The sequence below is a fragment of the Parambassis ranga genome, chromosome 9, assembly GCF_900634625.1.
Source record: "Parambassis ranga chromosome 9, fParRan2.1, whole genome shotgun sequence".
Classification (NCBI taxonomy): domain Eukaryota; kingdom Metazoa; phylum Chordata; class Actinopteri; family Ambassidae; genus Parambassis; species Parambassis ranga.
This window is the reverse complement of record NC_041030.1, coordinates 20194677-20216721: the sequence shown is the minus strand read 5'-3', so window position 1 is coordinate 20216721 and position 22045 is coordinate 20194677. Positions and strand designations below refer to the sequence as shown.

At 44.3% G+C, this 22045-nt stretch overlaps 2 protein-coding genes and 2 long non-coding RNA genes across 4 annotated transcripts; 2 read left to right on the top strand and 2 right to left on the bottom strand.

The window, feature by feature from the left end:
- Positions 1-1547: 1547 nt before the first annotated feature.
- On the bottom strand, positions 1548-3466 carry LOC114440891 (zinc-binding protein A33-like). Its single transcript, XM_028413521.1, has one exon. The coding sequence runs from the start codon at positions 3325-3327 to the stop codon at positions 1879-1881; it is 1449 nt and encodes a 482-aa protein (XP_028269322.1). The 5' UTR covers positions 3328-3466; the 3' UTR covers positions 1548-1878.
- A 930-nt stretch (positions 3467-4396) lies between these two features.
- On the top strand, positions 4397-5478 carry LOC114440893 (uncharacterized). The gene is made up of 3 exons (XR_003671221.1): positions 4397-4533; positions 4612-4675; positions 5235-5478. It is a non-coding gene; the product is annotated as an uncharacterized LOC114440893 (long non-coding RNA).
- Positions 5479-6372: 894 nt separating this feature from the next.
- LOC114441209 (uncharacterized) lies at positions 6373-20740 on the bottom strand. The gene is made up of 4 exons (XM_028414010.1): positions 19197-20740; positions 14280-15731; positions 9406-9492; positions 6373-8459 (listed from the first exon to the last, which is right to left on the bottom strand). The coding sequence occupies exons 1-4, from the start codon at positions 20606-20608 to the stop codon at positions 7196-7198; spliced, it is 4215 nt and encodes a 1404-aa protein (XP_028269811.1). The 5' UTR covers positions 20609-20740; the 3' UTR covers positions 6373-7195.
- On the top strand, positions 9789-11025 carry LOC114440897 (uncharacterized). The gene is made up of 3 exons (XR_003671224.1): positions 9789-9829; positions 9908-9971; positions 10528-11025. It is a non-coding gene; the product is annotated as an uncharacterized LOC114440897 (long non-coding RNA).
- Positions 20741-22045: the final 1305 nt, after the last annotated feature.

Sequence of the window (22045 nt, the reverse complement as noted above, 5' to 3'; positions counted from 1 at the left end):
AGCAGACTGAGGGACAGCTTCATCCACCAGGCTGTCAGGAAGCTGAACTCGCTCCCTGCTGCGCCCCACTTTCTCCCCCTTCCCAAGATAGGAAGTCTGTGCACCAGCCACTTTACCCTGTGCATTCTCTTGCACCCTAGTCATGTCATACCAGTCTCATATAAGCTGCTATAACTTAAACCATTCCTGTTTACATTATGCCAACTGCACTGTCTTGCACTATACATCTTTTGCACTCTTACTGCATTGTGCCTTCATTTTGTGCCTTGTATTTTGTGTGTGCCTCATTGTTCTTCATTACACTCATTACACTTTATATTTATCTCAAGTTTTTAGTTATATGTAATATGTTGCAGAGTGAAGAGTAACGCAATTTCGATTCTCTGTATGTCCAGCACATATAGCAGATTTGACAATAAAGCTGACTTTGACTTTGATAAAGGCTTGGGCCGGCCCTGGTGATCATGCTAATCAAACCCCTCCCCTCCCAAAAAAAGAAGAAATAGCAGCATGTACAGTACAAAGGTGTTGTTCTTCTGTTCTTCTTAGTGTGTTACTAGCCTTGAAAATCAGTATAATAAGACTGACATGTTTAAAATGAGGGAGTACACAGTATTACACAGCTGCAGCTAAGCGTAGCTGGCATTTTCTTTGCATGACGGTCAACAGGACACTTGTTTTTTGGTGTTTTCTTTTTATTTGGGTTCTCATTTTCTACTGAATGCTGGTATACTCCACCTTTCTCTATTTTCCCAGCTTTTTAAGTGCATATAACTATTTTTGTCTGGAGATGATATAATGAAGATGACTATAATGATAAGGATTATTATATGGATGAGGAAGATGATGATGATGATGATGATTTCGCATGCTTTTTATGGGGCTCTGTGTTGTCAGTGCAGAACGGCTGCCTTCTTGTACCATCAGCACTGAGAGGAGTCAGAGTGAGTGAGCTCCAGCAGGGGGCGCTGTCACACAGTGTAAAGCAGACACAAACAGGAGCAGCAGATTGGTGCTTCTAATGCAGCTGCACAATAAGACTCTATAGTGTCAAATCCAGCCAGACTGTAGGATAAGAAGCAGCTTCCATTATTGATCAGGGCTGCACAGCTCTGACTAAAACAGTGGATTGTGCAGCCCTGTACGACATTAACTGTCCTCCTCTGGTCTCATGAAGTGAGATGAAGTGAACTGTGCTCACTCTGCCCTCTTCTTCTTCTTCCTGCAGCCGCTGACGACGCTGCACTGACATCACTGAGCCGGCTTCTCTCTGTAGGACGTCTTTCACTCTTTTCTCCCCCGCTCCCTCTGTTTCCAGCCTTCTTCAATCATTTCTCTGCAGCTGGCTCTTTCTAGTTTCCCTTTGTCTCTATTTTCCTCACTTTGGGTTTCTTCTGTATAATAATATTAATCCTCTAGTTCTCTGATTCTTCGGATTATTGCTCTGTTCTCTTACGTGGAAATGTGTTAAGGTGTTATCAATAAAATGGCAGTTTAAATAGAAGATTCTGTGTGTGTGTCTGTGGAGACAAACACTGCAGCACAGCTTTGATTTGTGTTTTTTTATTGACACATATAAACAAACAGCAGCTCCAGCTTAACTCAAGAATAATGAAAATAAACCAGAGGTTTACAGAGACTGAACAGCCAGATCCAAGACAGACGATTCATCATTAAAGTCATGAACCAAGAACAACATCTTCTATTTTCAGGTATTTATGGACTAAAATAATCAACAGGTTTATTAGAAACAGTCACAAACTGTTTGTTTATTATAAAGATGCAAAGAAGTCTGAACTCAATCTCATTGTTGGTGTTTGACCAGGATTAACTGGATTATCCTAAAGGTTCCAAACTAACTGCACAAATTGTAAAGAATCACTCAGAGGTCAACAACCTGATCTCAGACTGACACACTTTGATATCAGTGGTTGTTGAACCAGCAGACTCTCCAACACTAAAATATGGGAGGAGTTTCTCAGTGAAAGTGTCTCTGTGAGTGCAGATGTGAGTCATGTCTTCAGAGTTGTAGAAGGACACCTTCCCCCTGTCATAGTCCAGCTGGACTCTGATCCTCTGGAGACTCTTCTGAACTGTGGCAGTCTCACCAGCACCATTAGTGTATTTTCCACTGCGATGTAATAAACACCAGAATCCATATTTTGGTGAAGCCAACTCTGTGTCCTTGTCAGCTGACTCTTTAACTAAACCCACAAACCAGTAAGGATGATCTCCCACCTCCACCTCCCAGCTGTGTTTCCCTGAGCTGAAGCCCTCAGAGCCTAAAACATCAGAATATTTAGTGTTTCTCTCTGGATTATCAGGAAGTTTCTGCTTTGTGTCTCCACGTCTCACACTGGTCAGATCATCAGACAGATAGAGTCTTCTGCTTGCAGTGTTTGGGTCCAGAATGACAGGACTGAAGTGGACCTTGTCCTTCATCTTCTCCCAGACTCTGAAGGACAGGTTGCCCAGGTGTTTGGCCACATCTATCAGTGCACCTGAGACCAGCTGTGGATCTGACAGTGAGCTCTGGGCTCTGGCTCTGCTCTGAGTGTCTTTATAACTGCTGAGGAATGACACCTGCTGTTTCTGCAGCTCTTCTTCAACAGCAGAGATGCCGTCTGACAGAGAGGACATCTGCTGCTGAATCCTCTTCATCTCTCTGCTCAGAGTCTTCCCCTTCTGCTCCTCTTCCTCCCTCAGAGCTGCCAGTCTGGACTCCTCTTCCTCTTTCAGGAACTGGTGGAGCTTGTTGAACTCTGCTCTGATCTGCGTCTCTGTGGACAACAGCTGCTTCTTGACGTGTTGAGACATTTCATTGTATGTGTCCTCCACTTGTTTGTATGTGTCCCTCTTGTCCTGCAGAGACTTTAAGTCAGATCTCAGCTGCTCCTTCAGGTCTCTGACTGCTTGTTCTACAGGAACCACTTTGTGAGTCTGGTGCAGAGAAAACTCACAGACAGGACACACAGCTCTCTGCTCGTCCTCACAGAACCAGTAAGGTACCTCTGGGTGTTTATCACAGACCACCTCATTCTTCTTCGTCTCTTCCTGCTTTTCTCCTTCTTCCTCAGTTGAACTGTTAGTCTTCCTCTGAGCAAAGGAGTCAGCCAGCTCTTTCAGAGAAAGGTTAATAGATGGAGCTTCCTTTGATGATCTTCTTTTACAGATGGGACAGTTTTTATTTTTAGTTTGTTCCCAGAATTTCTGCAGGCAGCTTGAACAGAAGCTGTGGCTGCAGCTCAGAGTCACAGGATCTTTGAAAGTCTCTGAACAAACATGGCAGCTCAAGAAACTTTCAAAAAGAGCAATCTTCTCGGCCATTTCCACAGATTTCTAGATGTTTTCAAGGACTCACCAACAATACAGTCTCTGTAGCTCCGTGTGTGTCAGCCTGCAATGTGGCACCGTTTCCTCTCTGATCAGTTCAAACCTTTTGGTTTCGTTTCTTCATGTGATGGGCGGAGATGACTGACATGAAACTGCTATTCACTAGTGTCCCCACTAGCTGGTGCTGTTTGTGAGTCACAGATGATAAAGGAATGTTCTGCTGTGTTGTGACCTCACACACACACTGTAAACTTAGTGTGTGCTTCATGTACATAAATGCCTCTGTACTCTATACACAGATTTTAGAATCTTTGTTTAAACACATTTAGCTGTGATACAGAAGCAGACAGAAACTTATGGAGACAAAGTGATCATTTCATTGTAAAGTTAGACTGTGATGCAGCAACAGTCTCTGTACAGCTGGAGGCATTCATGTGTGATCATCATGCAAGGCATATGCGAAATATGCTTCCACTTAGGGCCCCCGGTCGCTTATAGGGCCCCCAAGAGCACCTGTAACCTCAGCAATTTCTCTCCTCAGCTGTATTTCTCATGTAAAATCACTCTCGCCAGTACAGTATTGTATGTCATGTGGCTGTGCTGGGCCGTTTACAACATAGTGACGTGACCACGTCGAGCCAATTGACAAGCAATATTAGTCAAACCTCAAATAACCACCGGTAGGCTGAGGGTCAGAGTGCAGGGGGGGCTTAGGAGAGAAGAGACAGTGATCACAAGACTTAGGTTGGGGCATTGTTTGCTTAACAAGACCTTACACACGATAGGGAAACACGAGACAGGGTGGTGTGAGTGTGGTCAGGAAGAGGAGACAGTGGAGCATGTGGTTTTGAGGTGTGTAGGGACTACAGGGTGCAAAGGGAGAATTTGAGGATAAGGCTGAGGGAGCTGGGGGGGCATGAGTTCTCACTGAAGAGTATTTTGGGGTGTGGTAATAGAGCACAGGTAGGGTTACTAGTGTCCTTTTTAAAAGAGACAGGGTTATATGTGAGGATAGTCAGTACTGATGAGTTAGTAGTTCTAATATGTTTTGTTGTACACAAGGCATTAGACTGTGAGCTCACGCAATGTCCCAGTCCGGACCAGTAGGTGGCGGCAATGCGCCAACCGCCGAGAAACAAAAGAAGAAGAAGAAGAACCACCGGTAGGTGCAGAGGGGACGTATGGAAAAGTTTGCTGCAGGTATGGTTAAAAGTTTTCGGTTCGCTTAATCTTGGCTGACAGCGCTTTTTATTAAATGTACTGAATGTTGACCCGTAGGAGCCTCCACCGCGTCGTACTATTGAGCGACAGGAGCTTTGTGTTCAACTACGGAGTGGAATCGGTGAGTGTTTGTTTGTTCGAAGCTAACGTTAGCATTAGCCGCTTCATTTATTTTGCATTGACTTGTTAGCCGCGAGCTATTGTAATGCTACCGCTAGCCTAGCCGGACCTATTGATTTGAATGGGCCGGTTAGCATGGGCTTTTAAGCTTTGTTTCTCAAATAATGCAAACTTAAATGAAGTGTCCATAACTCCAATAATGTCTGTTACTCTCTGTGTGTTACATACAACTTGACCTTGATTGAATTTGTTGTTGTTGTTGTCCTATATTAGCACTGTGCATTAGTGTATTGTTTTAATGCCTTTTGTAAAATAATATAGTTCAATATTATAGAATATACATATTATATCAATATACATTGATGCATGCAACAGTTTTGTTAATGTATATCTTTTAATATTGTATGTGATCTATTTTGACATTATATATCATATTTATTGATGTACATTGATGGATGTTATATTGATATTGAATTGGAAAATGTATTTAATGCAGCTAGTAATAATGACTGTTATTTGTGTGCACACCAACTGAAGCCCTGGCCCTGTGTCTTATCCAGCCCAGGTTTTGATGGCGAGCTACTGATAAGGCCTAGAGCCTGAACTCAATTAATTCATCTCAACTGAAGATGGAAAAATTCCACCTCAAGTCTGAGGAGTCCCCTTTCTAAATTGGGCTGGTAGGAGGCTCCTGTAGCCTACTGTGAAGTATACAAGGTTATTTACGCAATGACATGATACAGACCACGTATGTATTTGATTATATAAGCTTACACTTTGAGAAAAACACATCTATAACTCTTACAGAGAGTTAGGGAGGAACTCTTTGATGCGGTGAAGGCCGAAGCACTAGGAGGCATGGACGTAAGATAAATCATCCAACATAGAAGGGACAGAGTGTTTCATAGTCATAAATATGTTAGACCAATTATTATAATTAGTAGGTGGAGATAAAGGGGCAACATGTCCCAATATGGGAATACCAACGAGGGTCTTGAAGAACTGTTTATCTATTATGCAAATGTACCTCAACTTTCAATAAAACAAGCCTGTGTCCAGGGGAGGGGCAGAACACGTATGGACGGGAGTGAAGCAGACTGAAAGGCCTGTGTTCACTGTGTTCTCCCTTTTGCAAAAGGCGAAACTACAAAACCCAGGGTATTTTCTTTCACTCAATGTTCTGAATACAGGAGACGGAATCTGACAATCCGGGGTGACCAGGGAAGGTCACGACACTACACAGACTTTTGCCCCCCTGCATTACTTCTGCCACGTCCCTCTCCACACAGACAATTTCCACACTGCCCCTTTCGGACCGCTGTGTGGCATATGGACATTGGGAGAGTTTAGGAAGTTGAATGAATAACATTTAAGGCACAATCACATCTATTGTAACAATGTAATGTTGAAATTACTAACTTGATGATATTTAAAATGGCCATTCGGATTCTTTGTATCATGTCTGTTGTTTGTTGTTTGTCTGCAAAGTCCATAATATAAAGTACCATCAAAACACAGATCTTCTGTCTCTTTGTCTCCCTCCAGTAGACGGTTTCCTACCTTCTGATACTAGCCTGGGCTATCAATAATAACTAGCATATTTGCTACCCACCAAAAGTCCATGATAAAATATATTTATTTTCTATTTTAAAAAATAACGTTGATTAATACAAACATGATGATATTACACATTCAGTAGTGTGTATTAAACACAGTGCAGCCTATAGGATGAAGAAGCATCTGATGCTGAGGTGGTGGTATGAAATTTTGCTGTGTACCTTGCATTAGGTATAAGATAAGGATTACTATATGGATGAGGAAGATGATGATGATGATGATGATTTCGCATGCTTTTTATGGGGCTCTGTGTTGTCAGTGCAGAACGGCTGCCTTTTGTACCATCAGCACTGAGAGGAGTCAGAGTGAGTGAGCTCCAGCAGGGGGCGCTGTCACACAGTGTAAAGCAGACACAAACAGGAGCAGCAGATTGGTGCTTCTAATGCAGCTGCACAATAAGACTCTATAGTGTCAAATCCAGCCAGACTGTAGGATAAGAAGCAGCTTCCATTATTGATCAGGGCTGCACAGCTCTGACTAAAACAGTGGATTGTGCAGCCCTGTACGACATTAACTGTCCTCCTCTGGTCTCATGAAGTGAGATGAAGTGAACTGTGCTCACTCGGCCCTCTTCTTCTTCTTCCTGCAGCCGCTGACGACGCTGCACTGACATCACTGAGCCGGCTTCTCTCTGTAGGACGTCTTTCACTCTTTTCAGGTTTACAGAGACTGAACAGCCAGATCCAAGACAGACGATTCATCATTAAAGTCATGAACCAAGAACAACATCTTCTATTTTCAGGTATTTATGGACTAAAATAATCAACAGGTTTATTAGAAACAGTCACAAACTGTTTCTTATAAAGATGCAAAGATGTCTGAACTCAATCTCATTGTTGGTGTTTGACCAGGATTAACTGGATTATCCTAAAGGTTCCAAACTAACTGCACAAATTGTAAAGAATCACTCAGAGGTCAACAACCTGATCTCAGACTGACACACTTTGATATCAGTGGTTGTTGAACCAGCAGACTTTCCAATACTAAAAAATGGGAGGAGTTTCTCAGTGAAAGTGTCTCTGTGAGTGCAGATGTGAGTCATGTCTTCAGAGTTGTAGAAGGACACCTCCCCCCTGTCATAGTCCAGCTGGACTCTGATCCTCTGGAGACTCTTCTGAACTGTGACAGTCTTACCAACAACATTAGTGTATTTTCCACTGCGATATAATAAACACCAGATTCCATATTTTGGTGAAACAACCTTTGTGTCCTTGTCAACTGACTCTTTAACTAAACCCACAATCCAGACAGGATGATCTCCCACCTCCACCTCCCAGCTGTGTTTCCCTGAGCTGAAGCCCTCAGAGCCTAAAACATCAGGATATTTAGTGTGTCTCTCTGGATTATCAGGAAGTTTCTGCTCTGTGTCTCCATTTCTCACACTGGTCAGATCATCAGACAGATAGAGTCTTCTGCTTGCAGTGTTTGGGTCCAGAATGACAGGACTGAAGTGGACCTTGTCCTTCATCTTCTCCCAGACTCTGAAGGACAGGTTGCCCAGGTGTTTGGCCACATCTATCAGTGCTCCTGAGACCAGCTGTGGATCTGACAGTGAGCTCTGGGCTCTGGCTCTGCTCTGAGTGTCTTTATAACTGCTGAGGAATGACACCTGCTGTTTCTGCAGCTCTTCTTCAACAGCACAGATGCTGTCTGACAGAGAGGACATCTGCTGCTGAATCCTCTTCATCTCTCTGCTCAGAGTCTTCCTCTTCTGCTCCTCTTCCTCCCCTAGAGCTGCCAGTCTGGACTCCTCTTCCTCTTTCAGGAACTGGTGGAGCTTGTTGAACTCTGCTCTGATCTGCGTCTCTGTGGACAACAGCTGCTTCTTGACGTGTTGAGACATTTCATTGTATGTGTCCTCCAATTGTTTGTATTTGTCCCTCTTGTCCTGCAGAGACTTTAAGTCAGATCTCAGCTGCTCCTTCAGGTCTCTGACTGCTTGTTCTACAGGAACCACTTTGTGAGTCTGGTGCAGAGAAAACTCACAGACAGGACACACAGCTCTCTGCTCGTCCAGACAGAACAGTTTAGGTTCTTCTTGGTGTTTATGACAGACCACCATTAACACCTCCTTTTTTACCTCTGATGATTCAGGTTTCTGTCTCCCAGCAAAGGAGTCAGCCAGTTCCTTCAGAGTGAAATTAACTCCTGGAGCTTCCTTTGATGATCTTCTTTTACAGATGGGACAGTTTTTGTTTTTAGTTTGTTCCCAGAATTTCTGCAGGCAGCTTGAACAGAAGCTGTGGCTGCAGCTCAGAGTCACAGGATCTTTGAAAGTCTCTGAACAAACATGGCAGCTCAAGAAACTTTCAAGAAGAGCTCTCTCGGCCATTTCCACAGATTTCTAGATGTTTTCAAGGACTCACCAACAATACAGTCTCTGTAGCTCCGTGTGTGTCAGCCTGCAATGTGGCACCGTATCCTCTCTGATCAGTTCAAACCTTTTGGTTTCGTTTCTTCATGTGATGGGCGGAGATGACTGACATGAAACTGCTTTTCACTAGTGTCCCCACTAGCTGGAGCTGTTTGTGAGTCACAGATGATAAAGGAATGTTCTGCTGTGTTGTGACCTCACACACACACTGTAAACTTAGTGTGTGCTTCATGTACATAAATGCCTCTGTACTCTATACACAGATTTTAGAATCTTTGTTTAAACACATTTAGCTGTGATACAGAAGCAGACAGAAACTTATGGAGACAAAGTGATCATTTCATTGTAAAGTTAGACTGTGATGCAGCAACAGTCTCTGCACAGCTGGAGGCATTCATGTGTGATCATCATGCAAGGCATATGCGAAATATGCTGCTGCTTAGGGCCCCTGGTCGCTTATAGGGCCCCCAAGAGCACCTGTAACCTCAGCAATTTCTCTCCTCAGCTGTATTTCTCATGTAAAATCACTCTTGCCAGTACAGTATTGTATGTCATGTGGCTGCACTGGGCCGTTTACAACATAGTGACGTGACCGCGTCGAGCCAATTCACAAGCAATATTAGTCAAACCTCAAATAACCACCGGTAGGGTGAGGGTCAGAGTGCAGGGGGGGCTTAGGAGAGAAGAGACAGTGATCACAAGACTTAGGTTGGGGCATTGTTTGCTTAACAAGACCTTACACACGATTGGGAAACACGAGACAGGGTGGTGTGAGTGTGGTCAGGAAGAGGAGACAGTGGAGCGTGTGGTTTTGAGGTGTGTAGGGACTACAGGGTGCAAAGGGAGAATTTGAGGATAAGGCTGAGGGAGCTGGGGGGGCATGAGTTCTCACTGAAGAGTATTTTGGGGTGTGGTAATAGAGCACAGGTAGGGTTACTAGTGTCCTTTTTAAAAGAGACAGGGTTATATGTGAGGATAGTCAGTACTGATGAGTTAGTAGTTCTAATATGTTTTGTTGTACACAAGGCATTAGACTGTGAGCTCACGCAATGTCCCAGTCCGGACCAGTAGGTGGCGGCAATGCGCCAACCGCCGTGAAACAATAGAAGAAGAAGAAGAACCACCGGTAGGTGCAGAGGGGACGTATGGAAAATTTTGCTGCAGGTATGGTTAAAAGTTTTCGGTTCGCTTAATCTTGGCTGACAGCGCTTTTTATTAAATGTACTGAATGTTGACCTGTAGGAGCCTCCACCGCGTCGTACTATTGAGCGACAGGAGCTTTGTGTTCAACTACGGAGTGGAATCGGTGAGTGTTTGTTTGGTCAACGCTAACGTTAGCATTAGCCGCTTCATTTGTTTTGCATTGACTTGTTAGCCGCGAGCTATTGTAATGCTACCGCTAGCCTAGCCGGACCTATTGATTTGAATGGGCCGGTTAGCATGGGCTTTTAAGCTTTGTTTCTCAAATAATGCAAACTTAAATGAAGTGTCCATAACTCCAATAATGTCTGTTACTCTCTGTGTGTTACATACAACTTGACCTTGATTGAATTTGTTGTTGTTGTCCTATATTAGCACTGTGCATTAGTGTATTGTTTTAATGCCTTTTGTAAAATAATATAGTTCAATATTATAGAATATACATATTATATCAATATACATTGATGCGTGCAACAGTTTTGTTAATGTATATCGATTAATATTGTATGTGATCTATTTTGACATTATATATTATATTTATTGATGTACATTGATGGATGTTATATTGATATTGAATTAGTAAATGTATTTAATGCAGCTAGTAATAATGACTGTTATTTGTGTGCACACCAACTGAAGACCTGGCCCTGTGTCTCATCCAGCCCAGGTTTTGATGGCGAGCTACTGAGAGCCTGAACTCAATTAATTCATCTCAACTCAAGATGGAAAAAGACGTTTCCACCTCAAGTCTGAGGAGTCCCCTTTCTAAATTGGGCTGGTAGGAGGCTCCTGTAGCCTACACAGACTTTTGCCCCCCTGCATTACTTCTGCCACGTCCCTGTCCACACAGACAATTTCCACACTGCCCCTTTCGGACCGCTGTGTGGCATATGGACATTGGGAGAGTTTGGGAAGTTGAATGAATAACATTTAAGGCACAATCACATCTATTGTAACAATGTAATGTTGAAATTGATAACTTGATGATATTTAAAATGGCCATTCGGATTCTTTGTATCATGTCTGTTGTTTGTCTGCAAAGTCCATAATATAAAGTACCATCAAAACACAGATCTTCTGTCTCTTTGTCTCCCTCCAGTAGACGGTTTCCTACCTTCTGATACTAGCCTGGGCTATCAATAATAACTAGCATTTTTGCTACCCACCAAAAGTCCATGATAAAATATATTTATTTTCTATTTTAAAAAATAACGTTGATTAATACAAACAAGATGATATTGCATATTCAGTAGCGTGTATTAAACACAGTGCAGCCTATAGGATGAAGAAGCATCTGATGCTGAGGTGGTGGTATGAAATTTTGCTTAGGGCCCCATCCTGACAACATACCTGGCCGTGTGCTCGGAGACTGTGCTGAGGAGCTCGCTGAGGTGTTTACACACATCTTCAACATCTCACTGAGCCAGGCTGTTGTCCCCACCTGCTTAAAAAGCCACCACAATCATCCCTGTGCCAAAGAAGTCCACCCCCGCCTGCTTCAATGAATACCGTCCAGTAGCACTCACACCCATCATCATGACGTGCTTTGAACGGTTAGTCATGAAACACATCAAGACGGCCCTCCCTCCCTCCCTGGACCCATTCCAGTTTGCATATCGGCCCAACCGGTCAACCAGTGATGCTGTTTCCACAGCTCCGCATTCAACACCATCATCCCACAGCAGCTCATCAACAAACTGGACCAGCTGGGGCTGAACTCCTTGCTGTGCAACTGGCTGCTGGACTTCCTCACCGGGAGACCTCAGACAGTGCGGGTCGGCAGAAACACATCCAGCACCATCACAATGAACACTGGGGCTCCCCAAGGATGTGTGCTGAGCCCCCTCCTCTTCACTCTGCTGACCCATGACTGCACGCCAACACACAACTCCAACATCTTTGTGAAGTTTGCGGACGACACAGCTGTGGTGGGTCTCATCTCCGGTGGAGATGAAACAAACTACAGGAATGAGGTGCACCTTCTGGCCGAGTGGTGCAGAGACCACAACCTCTCCCTGAATGTGGAGAAGACAAAGGAGATGGTTGTGGACTACAGTAGAGCACACAGTCAGCACACCCCTCTGACCATCGATGGTGCTGCTGTGGAGCAGGTGAGCAGCACCAAGTTCCTGGGTGTGCACATCACTGAGGACCTCTCCTGGACTAACAACACTGCATCACTGACCAAGAAGGCACAGCAGCGCCTCTACTTCCTCCGCAAGCTCAAAAGAGCCAGAGCCCCTCCCTCCATCCTGTGCACCTTCTACAGAGGGGCTGTTGAGAGCATCCTGTCCAGCTGCATCACTGTGTGGTACGGAGCCTGCACCGCCACCTGCAGGAAGACGCTTCAGCACATAGTGAGAGCAGCTGAGAGGATCACCGGCGTCCCTCTCCCCTCCCTCCAAGACCTCTACGACACCCGTCTCACCCGAAAGGCCCTCCGCATCACAGGAGACCCCACCCACCCTTCACACCGCTTCTTCAGTCTGCTGCCATCAGGAAAGAGACTGCGCAGCCTCCGTGCCAGGACCAGCAGACTGAGGGACAGCTTCATCCACCAGGCTGTCAGGAAGCTGAACTCTCTCCCTGCTGCGCCCCACTTTCTCCCCCTTCCCTGACACCCCCCACCCCCAAGATAGGAACTAAAACTTTACCCTGTGCATTCTCTTGCACCCTAGTCATGTCATACCAGTCTCATATAAGCTGCTATAACTTAAACCATTCCTGTTTACATTATGCCAACTGCACTGTCTTGCACTATACATCTTTTGCACTCTCACTGCATTGTGCCTTCATTTTGTGCCTTGTATTTTGTGTGTGCCTCATTGTAGGTACATTTTTTTACACTTTATATTCATCTTAAGTTTTTAGTTATATGTAATATGTTGCGGAGTGAAGAGTAACGCAATTTCGATTCTCTGTATGTCCAGCACATATAGCAGATTTGACAATAAAGCTGACTTTGACTTTGATAAAGGCTTGGGCCGGCCCTGGTGATCATGCTAATCAAACCCCTCCCCTCCCAAAAAAAGAAGAAATTGCAGCATGTACAGTACAAAGGTGTTGTTCTTCTGTTCTTCTTAGTGTGTTACTAGCCTTGAAAATTAGTACAATAAGACTGACATGTTTAAAATGAGGGAGTACACAGTATTACACAGCTGCAGCTAAGCGTAGGTGGCATTTTCTTTGCATGACGGTCAACAGGACACTTGTTTTTTGGTGTTTTCTTTTTATTTGGGTTCTCATTTTCTACTGAATGCTGGTATACTCCACCTTTCTCTATTTTCCCAGCTTTTTAAGTGCATATAACTATTTTTGTCTGGAGATGATATAATGAAGATGACTATAATGATAAGGATTATTACATGGATGAGGAAGATGATGATGATGATGATGATTTCGCATGCTTTTTTATGGGGCTCTGTGTTGTCAGTGCAGAACGGCTGCCTTTTGTACCATCAGCACTGAGAGGAGTCAGAGTGAGCGAGCTCCAGCAGGGGGCGCGGTCACACAGTGTAAAGCAGACACAAACAGGAGCAGCAGATTGGTGCTTCTAATGCAGCTGCACAATAAGACTCTATAGTGTCAAATCCAGCCAGACTGTAGGATAAGAAGCAGCTTCCATTATTGATCAGGGCTGCACAGCTCTGACTAAAACAGTGGATTGTGCAGCCCTGTACGACATTAACTGTCCTCCTCTGGTCTCATGAAGCGAGATGAAGTGAACTGTGCTCACTCTGCCCTCTTCTTCTTCTTCCTGCAGCCGCTGACGACGCTGCACTGACATCACTGAGCCGGCTTCTCTCTGTAGGACGTCTTTCACTCTTTCCTCCCCCGCTCCCTCTGTTTCCAGCTTTCTTCAATCATTTCTCTGCAGCTGGCTCTTTCTAGCTTCCCTTTGTCTCTATTTTCCTCACTTTGGGTTTCTTCTGTATAATAATATTAATCCTCTAGTTCTCTGATTCTTCGGATTATTGCTCTGTTCTCTTACGTGGAAATGTGTTAAGGTGTTATCAATAAAATGACAGTTTAAATAGAAGATTCTGTGTGTGTGTCTGTGGAGACAAACACTGCAGCACAGCTTTGATTTGTGTTTTTTTATTGACACATATAAACAAACAGCAGCTCCAGCTTAACTCAAGAATAATGAAAATAAACCAGAGGTTTACAGAGACTGAACAGCCAGATCCAAGACAGACGATTCATCATTAAAGTCATGAACCAAGAACAACATCTTCTATTTTCAGGTATTTATGGACTAAAATAATCAACAGGTTTATTAGAAACAGTCACAAACTGTTTGTTTATTATAAAGATGCAAAGAAGTCTGAACTCAATCTCATTGTTGGTGTTTGACCAGGATTAACTGGATTATCCTAAAGGTTCCAAACTAACGGCACAAATTGTAAAGAATCACTCAGAGGTCAACAACCTGATCTCAGACTGACACACTTTGATATCAGTGGTTGTTGAACCAGCAGACTTTCCAATATTAAAATATGGGAGGAGTTTCTCAGTGAAAGTGTCTCTGTGAGTGCAGATGTGAGTCATGTCTTCAGAGTTGTAGAAGGACACCTCCCCCCTGTCATAGTCCAGCTGGACTCTGATCCTCTGGAGACTCTGAACTGTGACAGTCTTACCAACACCATTAGTGTATTTTCCATCTCTGTGCCATAAACACCAGATTCCATATTCTGGTGAAGGAAATCTCTCTCCCTTTCTATCAACTGACTCTTTAGCTAATCCCACACTCCAGGCAGGATGATCTCCCACCTCCACCTCCCAGCTGTGTTTTCCTGAGCTGAAGCCCTCAGAGCCTAAAACATCAGAATATTTAGTGTGCCTCTCTGGATTATCAGGAAGTTTCTGCTCTGTGTCTCCACGTCTCACACTGGTCAGATCATCAGACAGATAGAGCTCTCTGTGTGCAGTGTTTGGGTCCAGAATGACAGGACTGAAGTGGACCTTGTCCTTCATCTTCTCCCAGACTCTGAAGGACAGGTTGCCCAGGTGTTTGGCCACATCTATCAGTGCTCCTGAGACCAGCTGTGGATCTGACAGTGAGCTCTGGGCTCTGGCTCTGCTCTGAGTGTCTTTATAACTGCTGAGGAATGACACCTGCTGTTTCTGCAGCTCTTCTTCAACAGCAGAGATGCTGTCTGACAGAGAGGACATCTGCTGCTGAATCCTCTTCATCTCTCTGCTCAGAGTCTCCCCCTTCTGCTCCTCTTCCTCCCTCAGAGCTGCCAGTCTGGACTCCTCTTCCTCTTTCAGGAACTGGTGGAGCTTGTTGAACTCTGCTCTGATCTGCGTCTCTGTGGACAACAGCTGCTTCTTGACGTGTTGAGACATTTCATTGTATGTGTCCTCCACTTGTTTGTATTTGTCCCTCTTGTCCTGCAGAGACTTTAAGTCAGATCTCAGCTGCTCCTTCAGGTCTCTGACTGCTTGTTCTACAGGAACCACTTTGTGAGTCTGGTGCAGAGAAAACTCACAGACAGGACACACAGCTCTCTGCTCGTCCTCACAGAACAGTTTAGGTTCTTCTTGGTGTTTATGACAGACCACCATTAACACCTCCTTTTTCACCTCTGATGATTCAGGTTTCTGTCTCCCAGCAAACGAGTCAGCCAGTTCCTTCAGAGTGAAATTAATTAATATATTATCCTTTGATGATCTTCTTTTACAGATGGGACAGTTTTTGGTTTTAGTTTGTTCCCAGAATTTCTGCAGGCAGCTTGAACAGAAGTTGTGGCTGCAGCTCAGAGTCACAGGATCTTTGAAAGTCTCTGAACACACATGGCAGCTCAGGTAGTTTTCAACAAGAACAATCTTCTCAGCCATGTCCTCTGATATTCTAATTATTCTTCAGCAGTCAAACTCACCAAATGTTTGTTCCAGTTGAATCAGTGGTTACAGTCTGTCCAACATGTATTCAGTGTGAATGCTGCACCTTGTAATGGCGTCTGTGCTCCGCTCAGGCGAGTCACAGTCAGCTTTCACTTTCACCTTTCTCCAAATAAACAGCTTCTTTCACCAGCAGGTTGTGCAAACAGATTTATTTATAAATATAACCGTCCTATTGAAACACATCATATTTGAACACAAAATATACAAATACAGTTTCAGACACCAGTGAAGCAGACAGAAACTTATGGAGACAAATCAGAATCAGAATTCCATTATTTATTACAATTATTTTTGTTACAGACAAGAAATAAAATCAAAGACTCCAGTCCAGTTTGTGGTCTAAGTACATTCCCAGGTATTTGTACTCCTCCACCACCTCCACTCAATGGAGCCTTTGTCCTCCTCAGATCCACCACTAGTTCCTTTGTTTTGTCACATTGAGCAGTAGGTGGTTGCTCTCGCTCCAGGTGACAAAGTTATCCACCACGGACCTGTACTCCCTCTCATCACCACCAGTGATACATCCAACCACTGCAGAGTCATCAGAGCATTTCTGGAGGTGGCAGGTCTCTGTGCAGTAGTTGAAGTGTGTGGTGTAGAGAGTGAAGAGGAAGGGAGAGAGGACGGTCCCCTGTGGAGCCCCGGTGTTGCAGATCAGTCTGCCTGACATACGGCTCTGTAGGTGTACATACTGTGGTCTGCCAGTCAGATAGTCCACCATCCAGGACACCAGTGGGGCATCCACCTGCATCGCTGTCAGCTTCTCAGCCAGCGGGGCCGGCCTGATGGTGTCAAAAGCACTTGAAAAATCAAAAAACATGATTCTCACAGTGCTTGCCGGCTTATCCAGGTGGCTGTAGACTCTGTTCAGCAGGAAGATGACAGCGTCCTCCACACTGCCATTAACTCCACCATTGCTGCTCGACCTGTAACCAGTGATAGTCTTCATGCCACTCCACACCTCTCTCATGTTGTTCTGCTGAAGTTTCCACTCCAGCTTCCTCCTGTACTCCTCCTTGGCCTCCCTGATATTTATTCTCAGGTCCCTCTGTGTAGCTCACACCTCCTCCTTGTTGCCTGGTCTGAACGCCTTCTTTTGCCTGTTTAAAATGGCTTTAATGTCTTCAGTCACCCATGGCTTGTTATTAGGGTAACAATTTACTGTACTAACTGGTACATTAGTGTCCACACAGATGTTTAGGTATCCAAAAAAATGATAATTTAATTGTAAAGTTGGACTGTGATACAGCCACAGTTACTGCACTCTGGTCTTTAGTAAAGTCCCGCCCACAGCTCAGCAAGATTGGTTAGAATTCAGCCAATCAGAGCTGTCCCACAGACTGACAGGAAGCTGCAGGGTCACTCTCAGCTGTGTGTGTCAGCAGGACTGTGGAGGTGTTTTACAAAAGGTAAATGAAGGCAGCAGATGTTGGTTCAGTTGTAACAAAGATCTCAGTCCTCTACAGACAGAAGCTACAAAAATAAAACCATCTTTCTCTGTTTCTGATGACAATCACTCCAAGTAACTTCCTGCTTTTATTTTTAAATGTGCTTTTGTTTGTTTGTTTTCCTAGTGTTCAACTCATGCACTTGTGCAAACGTACTGTCTGTAGTTGTTCAAAGGGACAATGCTGATTGCTTTTAAAGGGATAGTACACCCAGTTTGCATCCTGCATGTGTTTTTTTTCTGTAACGACCAACTTGGTGTGACTTAATTTTTCTTTTTCTGCTGTTTTTCTTCTTCTACTACAGTTTCACGGTGTCCTCTTTCTTCTTCTTCCACTTGCCACAGACTGGTATAATTACAGCGCTGTGTTTTGTGTGAACTATCCCTCCAAAAGCTTCACCACCTTTTTGTTTTTTTCTAAGATGGTGAAGATTTGTTGTCAGATGAAGGTGAACCACTGAGACATTGTGTCGTACTCGAGCCTCATGATGTTCATGTCTCATGTGAAAAGGGGTCAAAGGTCAGCTGGAGGCGTTCATGTGTGATCGTGCTAATCAAACCCCTCCCCTCCCAAAAAAAGAAGAAATAGCAGCATGTACAGTACAAAGGTGTTGTTCTTCTGTTCTTCTTAGTGTGTTACTAGCCTTGAAAATCAGTATAATAAGACTGACATGTTTAAAATGAGGGAGTACACAGTATTACACAGCTGCAGCTAAGCGTAGCTGGCATTTTCTTTGCATGACGGTCAACAGGACACTTGTTTTTTGGTGTTTTCTTTTTATTTGGGTTCTCATTTTCTACTGAATGCTGGTATACTCCACCTTTCTCTATTTTCCCAGCTTTTTAAGTGCATATAACTATTTTTGTCTGGAGATGATATAATGAAGATGACTATAATGATAAGGATTATTACATGGATGAGGAAGATGATGATGATGATGATTTCGCATGCTTTTTTATGGGGCTCTGTGTTGTCAGTGCAGAACGGCTGCCTTTTGTACCATCAGCACTGAGAGGAGTCAGAGTGAGTGAGCTCCAGCAGGGGGCGCTGTCACACAGTGTAAAGCAGACACAAACAGGAGCAGCAGATTGGTGCTTCTAATGCAGCTGCACAATAAGACTCTATAGTGTCAAATCCAGCCAGACTGTAGGATAAGAAGCAGCTTCCATTATTGATCAGGGCTGCACAGCTCTGACTAAAACAGTGGATTGTGCAGCCCTGTACGACATTAACTGTCCTCCTCTGGTCTCATGAAGTGAGATGAAGTGAACTGTGCTCACTCGGCCCTCTTCTTCTTCTTCCTGCAGCCGCTGATGACGCTGCACTGACATCACTGAGCCGGCTTCTCTCTGTAGGACGTCTTTCACTCTTTTCTCCCCCGCTCCCTCTGTTTCCAGCCTTCTTCAATCATTTCTCTGCAGCTGGCTCTTTCTAGCTTCCCTTTGTCTCTATTTTCCTCACTTTGGGTTTCTTCTGTATAATAATATTAATCCTCTAGTTCTCTGATTCTTCGGATTATTGCTCTGTTCTCTTACGTGGAAATGTGTTAAGGTGTTATCAATAAAATGACAGTTTAAATAGAAGATTCTGTGTGTGTGTCTGTGGAGACAAAAACTGCAGCACAACTTTGATTTGTGTTTTTTTATTGACACATATAAACAAACAGCAGCTCCAGCTTAACTCAAGAATAATGAAAATAAACCAGAGGTTTACAGAGACTGAACAGCCAGATCCAAGACAGACGATTCATCATTAAAGTCATGAACCAAGAACATCTTCTATTTTCAGGTATTTATGGACTAAAATAATCAACAGGTTTATTAGAAACAGTCACAAACTGTTTGTTTATTATAAAGATGCAAAGACGTCTGAACTCAGTCTCATTGTTGGTGTTTGACCAGGATTAACTGGATTATCCTAAAGATTCCAAACTAACTGCACAAATTGTAAAGAATCACTCAGAGGTCAACAACCTGATCTCAGACTGACACACTTTGATATCAGTGGCTGTTGAACCAGCAGACTTTCTAATGTTAAAAACTGGGAGGAGTTTCTCAGTGAAAGTGTCTCTGTGAGTGCAGATCTGAGTCATGTCTTCAGAGTTGTAGAAGGACACCTCCCCCCTGTCATAGTCCAGCTGGACTCTGATCCTCTGGAGACTCTTCTGAACTCTGACAGTCTTACCAACAACATTAGTGTATTTTCCACTGCGATGCACCAAACACCAGCATCCATACTTTGGTGAAGCAGACCTTTCATCCTTGTCAACTGACTCTTTAACTAAACCCACATTCCAGGCAGGATGATCTCCCACCTCCACCTCCCAGCTGTGTTTCCCTGAGCTGAAGCCCTCAGAGCCTAAAACAATGCCATATTTAGTGTGTCTCTCTGGATTATCAGGAAGTTTCTGCTCTGTGTCTTCACGTCTCACACTGGTCAGATCATCAGACAGATGGAGACACCAGTGTGCAGTGTTTGGGTCCAGAATGACAGGACTGAAGTGGACCTTGTCCTTCATCTTCTCCCAGACTCTGAAGGACAGGTTGCCCAGGTGTTTGGCCACATCTATCAGTGCTCCTGAGACCAGCTGTGGATCTGACAGTGAGCTCTGGGCTCTGGCTCTGCTCTGAGTGTCTTTATAACTGCTGAGGAATGACACCTGCTGTTTCTGCAGCTCTTCTTCAACAGCAGAGATGCTGTCTGACAGAGAGGACATCTGCTGCTGAATCCTCTTCATCTCTCTGCTCAGAGTCTTCCTCTTCTGCTCCTCTTCCTCCCTCAGAGCTGCCAGTCTGGACTCCTCTTCCTCTTTCAGGAACTGGTGGAGCTTGTTGAACTCTGCTCTGATCTGCGTCTCTGTGGACAACAGCTGCTTCTTGACGTGTTGAGACATTTCATTGTATGTGTCCTCCACTTGTTTGTATTTGTCCCTCTTGTCCTGCAGAGACTTTAAGTCAGATCTCAGCTGCTCCTTCAGGTCTCTGACTGCTTGTTCTACAGGAACCACTTTGTGAGTCTGGTGCAGAGAAAACTCACAGACAGGACACACAGCTCTCTGCTCGTCCTCACAGAACAGTTTAGGTTCTTCTTGGTGTTTATGACAGACCACCATTAACACCTCCTTTTTCACCTCTGATGATTCAGGTTTCTGTCTCCCAGCAAACGAGTCAGCCAGTTCCTTCAGAGTGAAATTAATTAATACATTATCCTTTGATGATCTTCTTTTACAGATGGGACAGTTTTTGTTTTTAGTTTGTTCCCAGAATTTCTGCAGGCAGCTTGAACAGAAGTTGTGGCTGCAGCTCAGAGTCACAGGATCTTTGAAAGTCTCTGAACACACATGGCAGCTCAGGTAGTTTTCAACAAGAACAATCTTCTCAGCCATGTCCTCTGATATTCTAATTATTCTTCAGCAGTCAAACTCACCAAATGTTTGTTCCAGTTGAATCAGCGGTTACAGTCTGTCCAACATGTATTCAGTTTGAATGCTGCACCTTGTAATGGCGTCTGTGCTCCGCTCAGGTGAGTCACAGTCAGCTTTCACTTTCACCTTTCTCCAAATAAACAGCTTCTTTCACCAGCAGGTGGTGCAAACAGATTTATTTATAAATATAACCCTCCTATTGAAACACATCATATTTGAACACAAAATATACAAATACAGTTTCAGACACCAGTGAAGCAGACAGAAACTTATGGAGACAAATCAGAATCAGAATTCCATTATTTATTACAATTATTTTTGTTACAGACAAGAAATAAAATCAAAGACTCTAGTCCAGTTTGTGGTCTAAGTACATTCCTAGGTATTTGTACTCCTCCACCACCTCCACTCAATGGGGCCTTTGTCCTCCTCAGATCCACCACTAGTTCCTTTGTTTTGTCACATTGAGCAGTAGGTGGTTGCTCTCGCTCCAGGTGACAAAGTTATCCACCACGGACCTGTACTCCCTCTCATCACCACCAGTGATACATCCAACCACTGCAGAGTCATCAGAGCATTTCTGGAGGTGGCAGGTCTCTGTGCAGTAGTTGAAGTGTGTGGTGTAGAGAGTGAAGAGGAAGGGAGAGAGGACGGTCCCCTGTGGAGCCCCGGTGTTGCAGATCAGTCTGCCTGACATACGGCTCTGTAGGTGTACATACTGTGGTCTGCCAGTCAGATAGTCCACCATCCAGGACACCAGTGGGGCATCCACCTGCATCGCTGTCAGCTTCTCAGCCAGCGGGGCCGGCCTGATGGTGTCAAAAGCACTTGAAAAATCAAAAACCATGATTCTCACAGTGCTTGCCGGCTTATCCAGGTGGGTGTAGACTCTGTTCAGCAGGAAGATGACAGCGTCCTCCACACTGCCATTAACTCCACCACTGCTGCTCGACCTGTAACCAGTGATAGTCTTCATGCCACTCCACACCTCTCTCATGTTGTTCTGCTGAAGTTTCCACTCCAGCTTCCTCCTGTACTCCTCCTTGGCCTCCCTGATTTTTATTCTCAGGTCCCTCTGTGTAGCTCACACCTTCTCCTTGTTGGCTGGTCTGAACGCCTTCTTTTGCCTGTTTAAAATGGCTTTAATGTCTTCAGTCACCCATGGCTTGTTATTAGGGTAACAACTTACTGTACTAACTGGTACATTAGTGTCCACACAGATGTTTAGGTATCCAAAAAAATGATAATTTAATTGTAAAGTTGGACTGTGATGCAGCCACAGTCTCTGCACTCTGGTCTTTAGTAAAGTCCCGCCCACAGCTCAGCGTGATTGGTTAGAATTCAGCCAATCAGAGCTGTCCCACAGACTGACAGGAAGCTGCAGGTTCACTCTCAGCT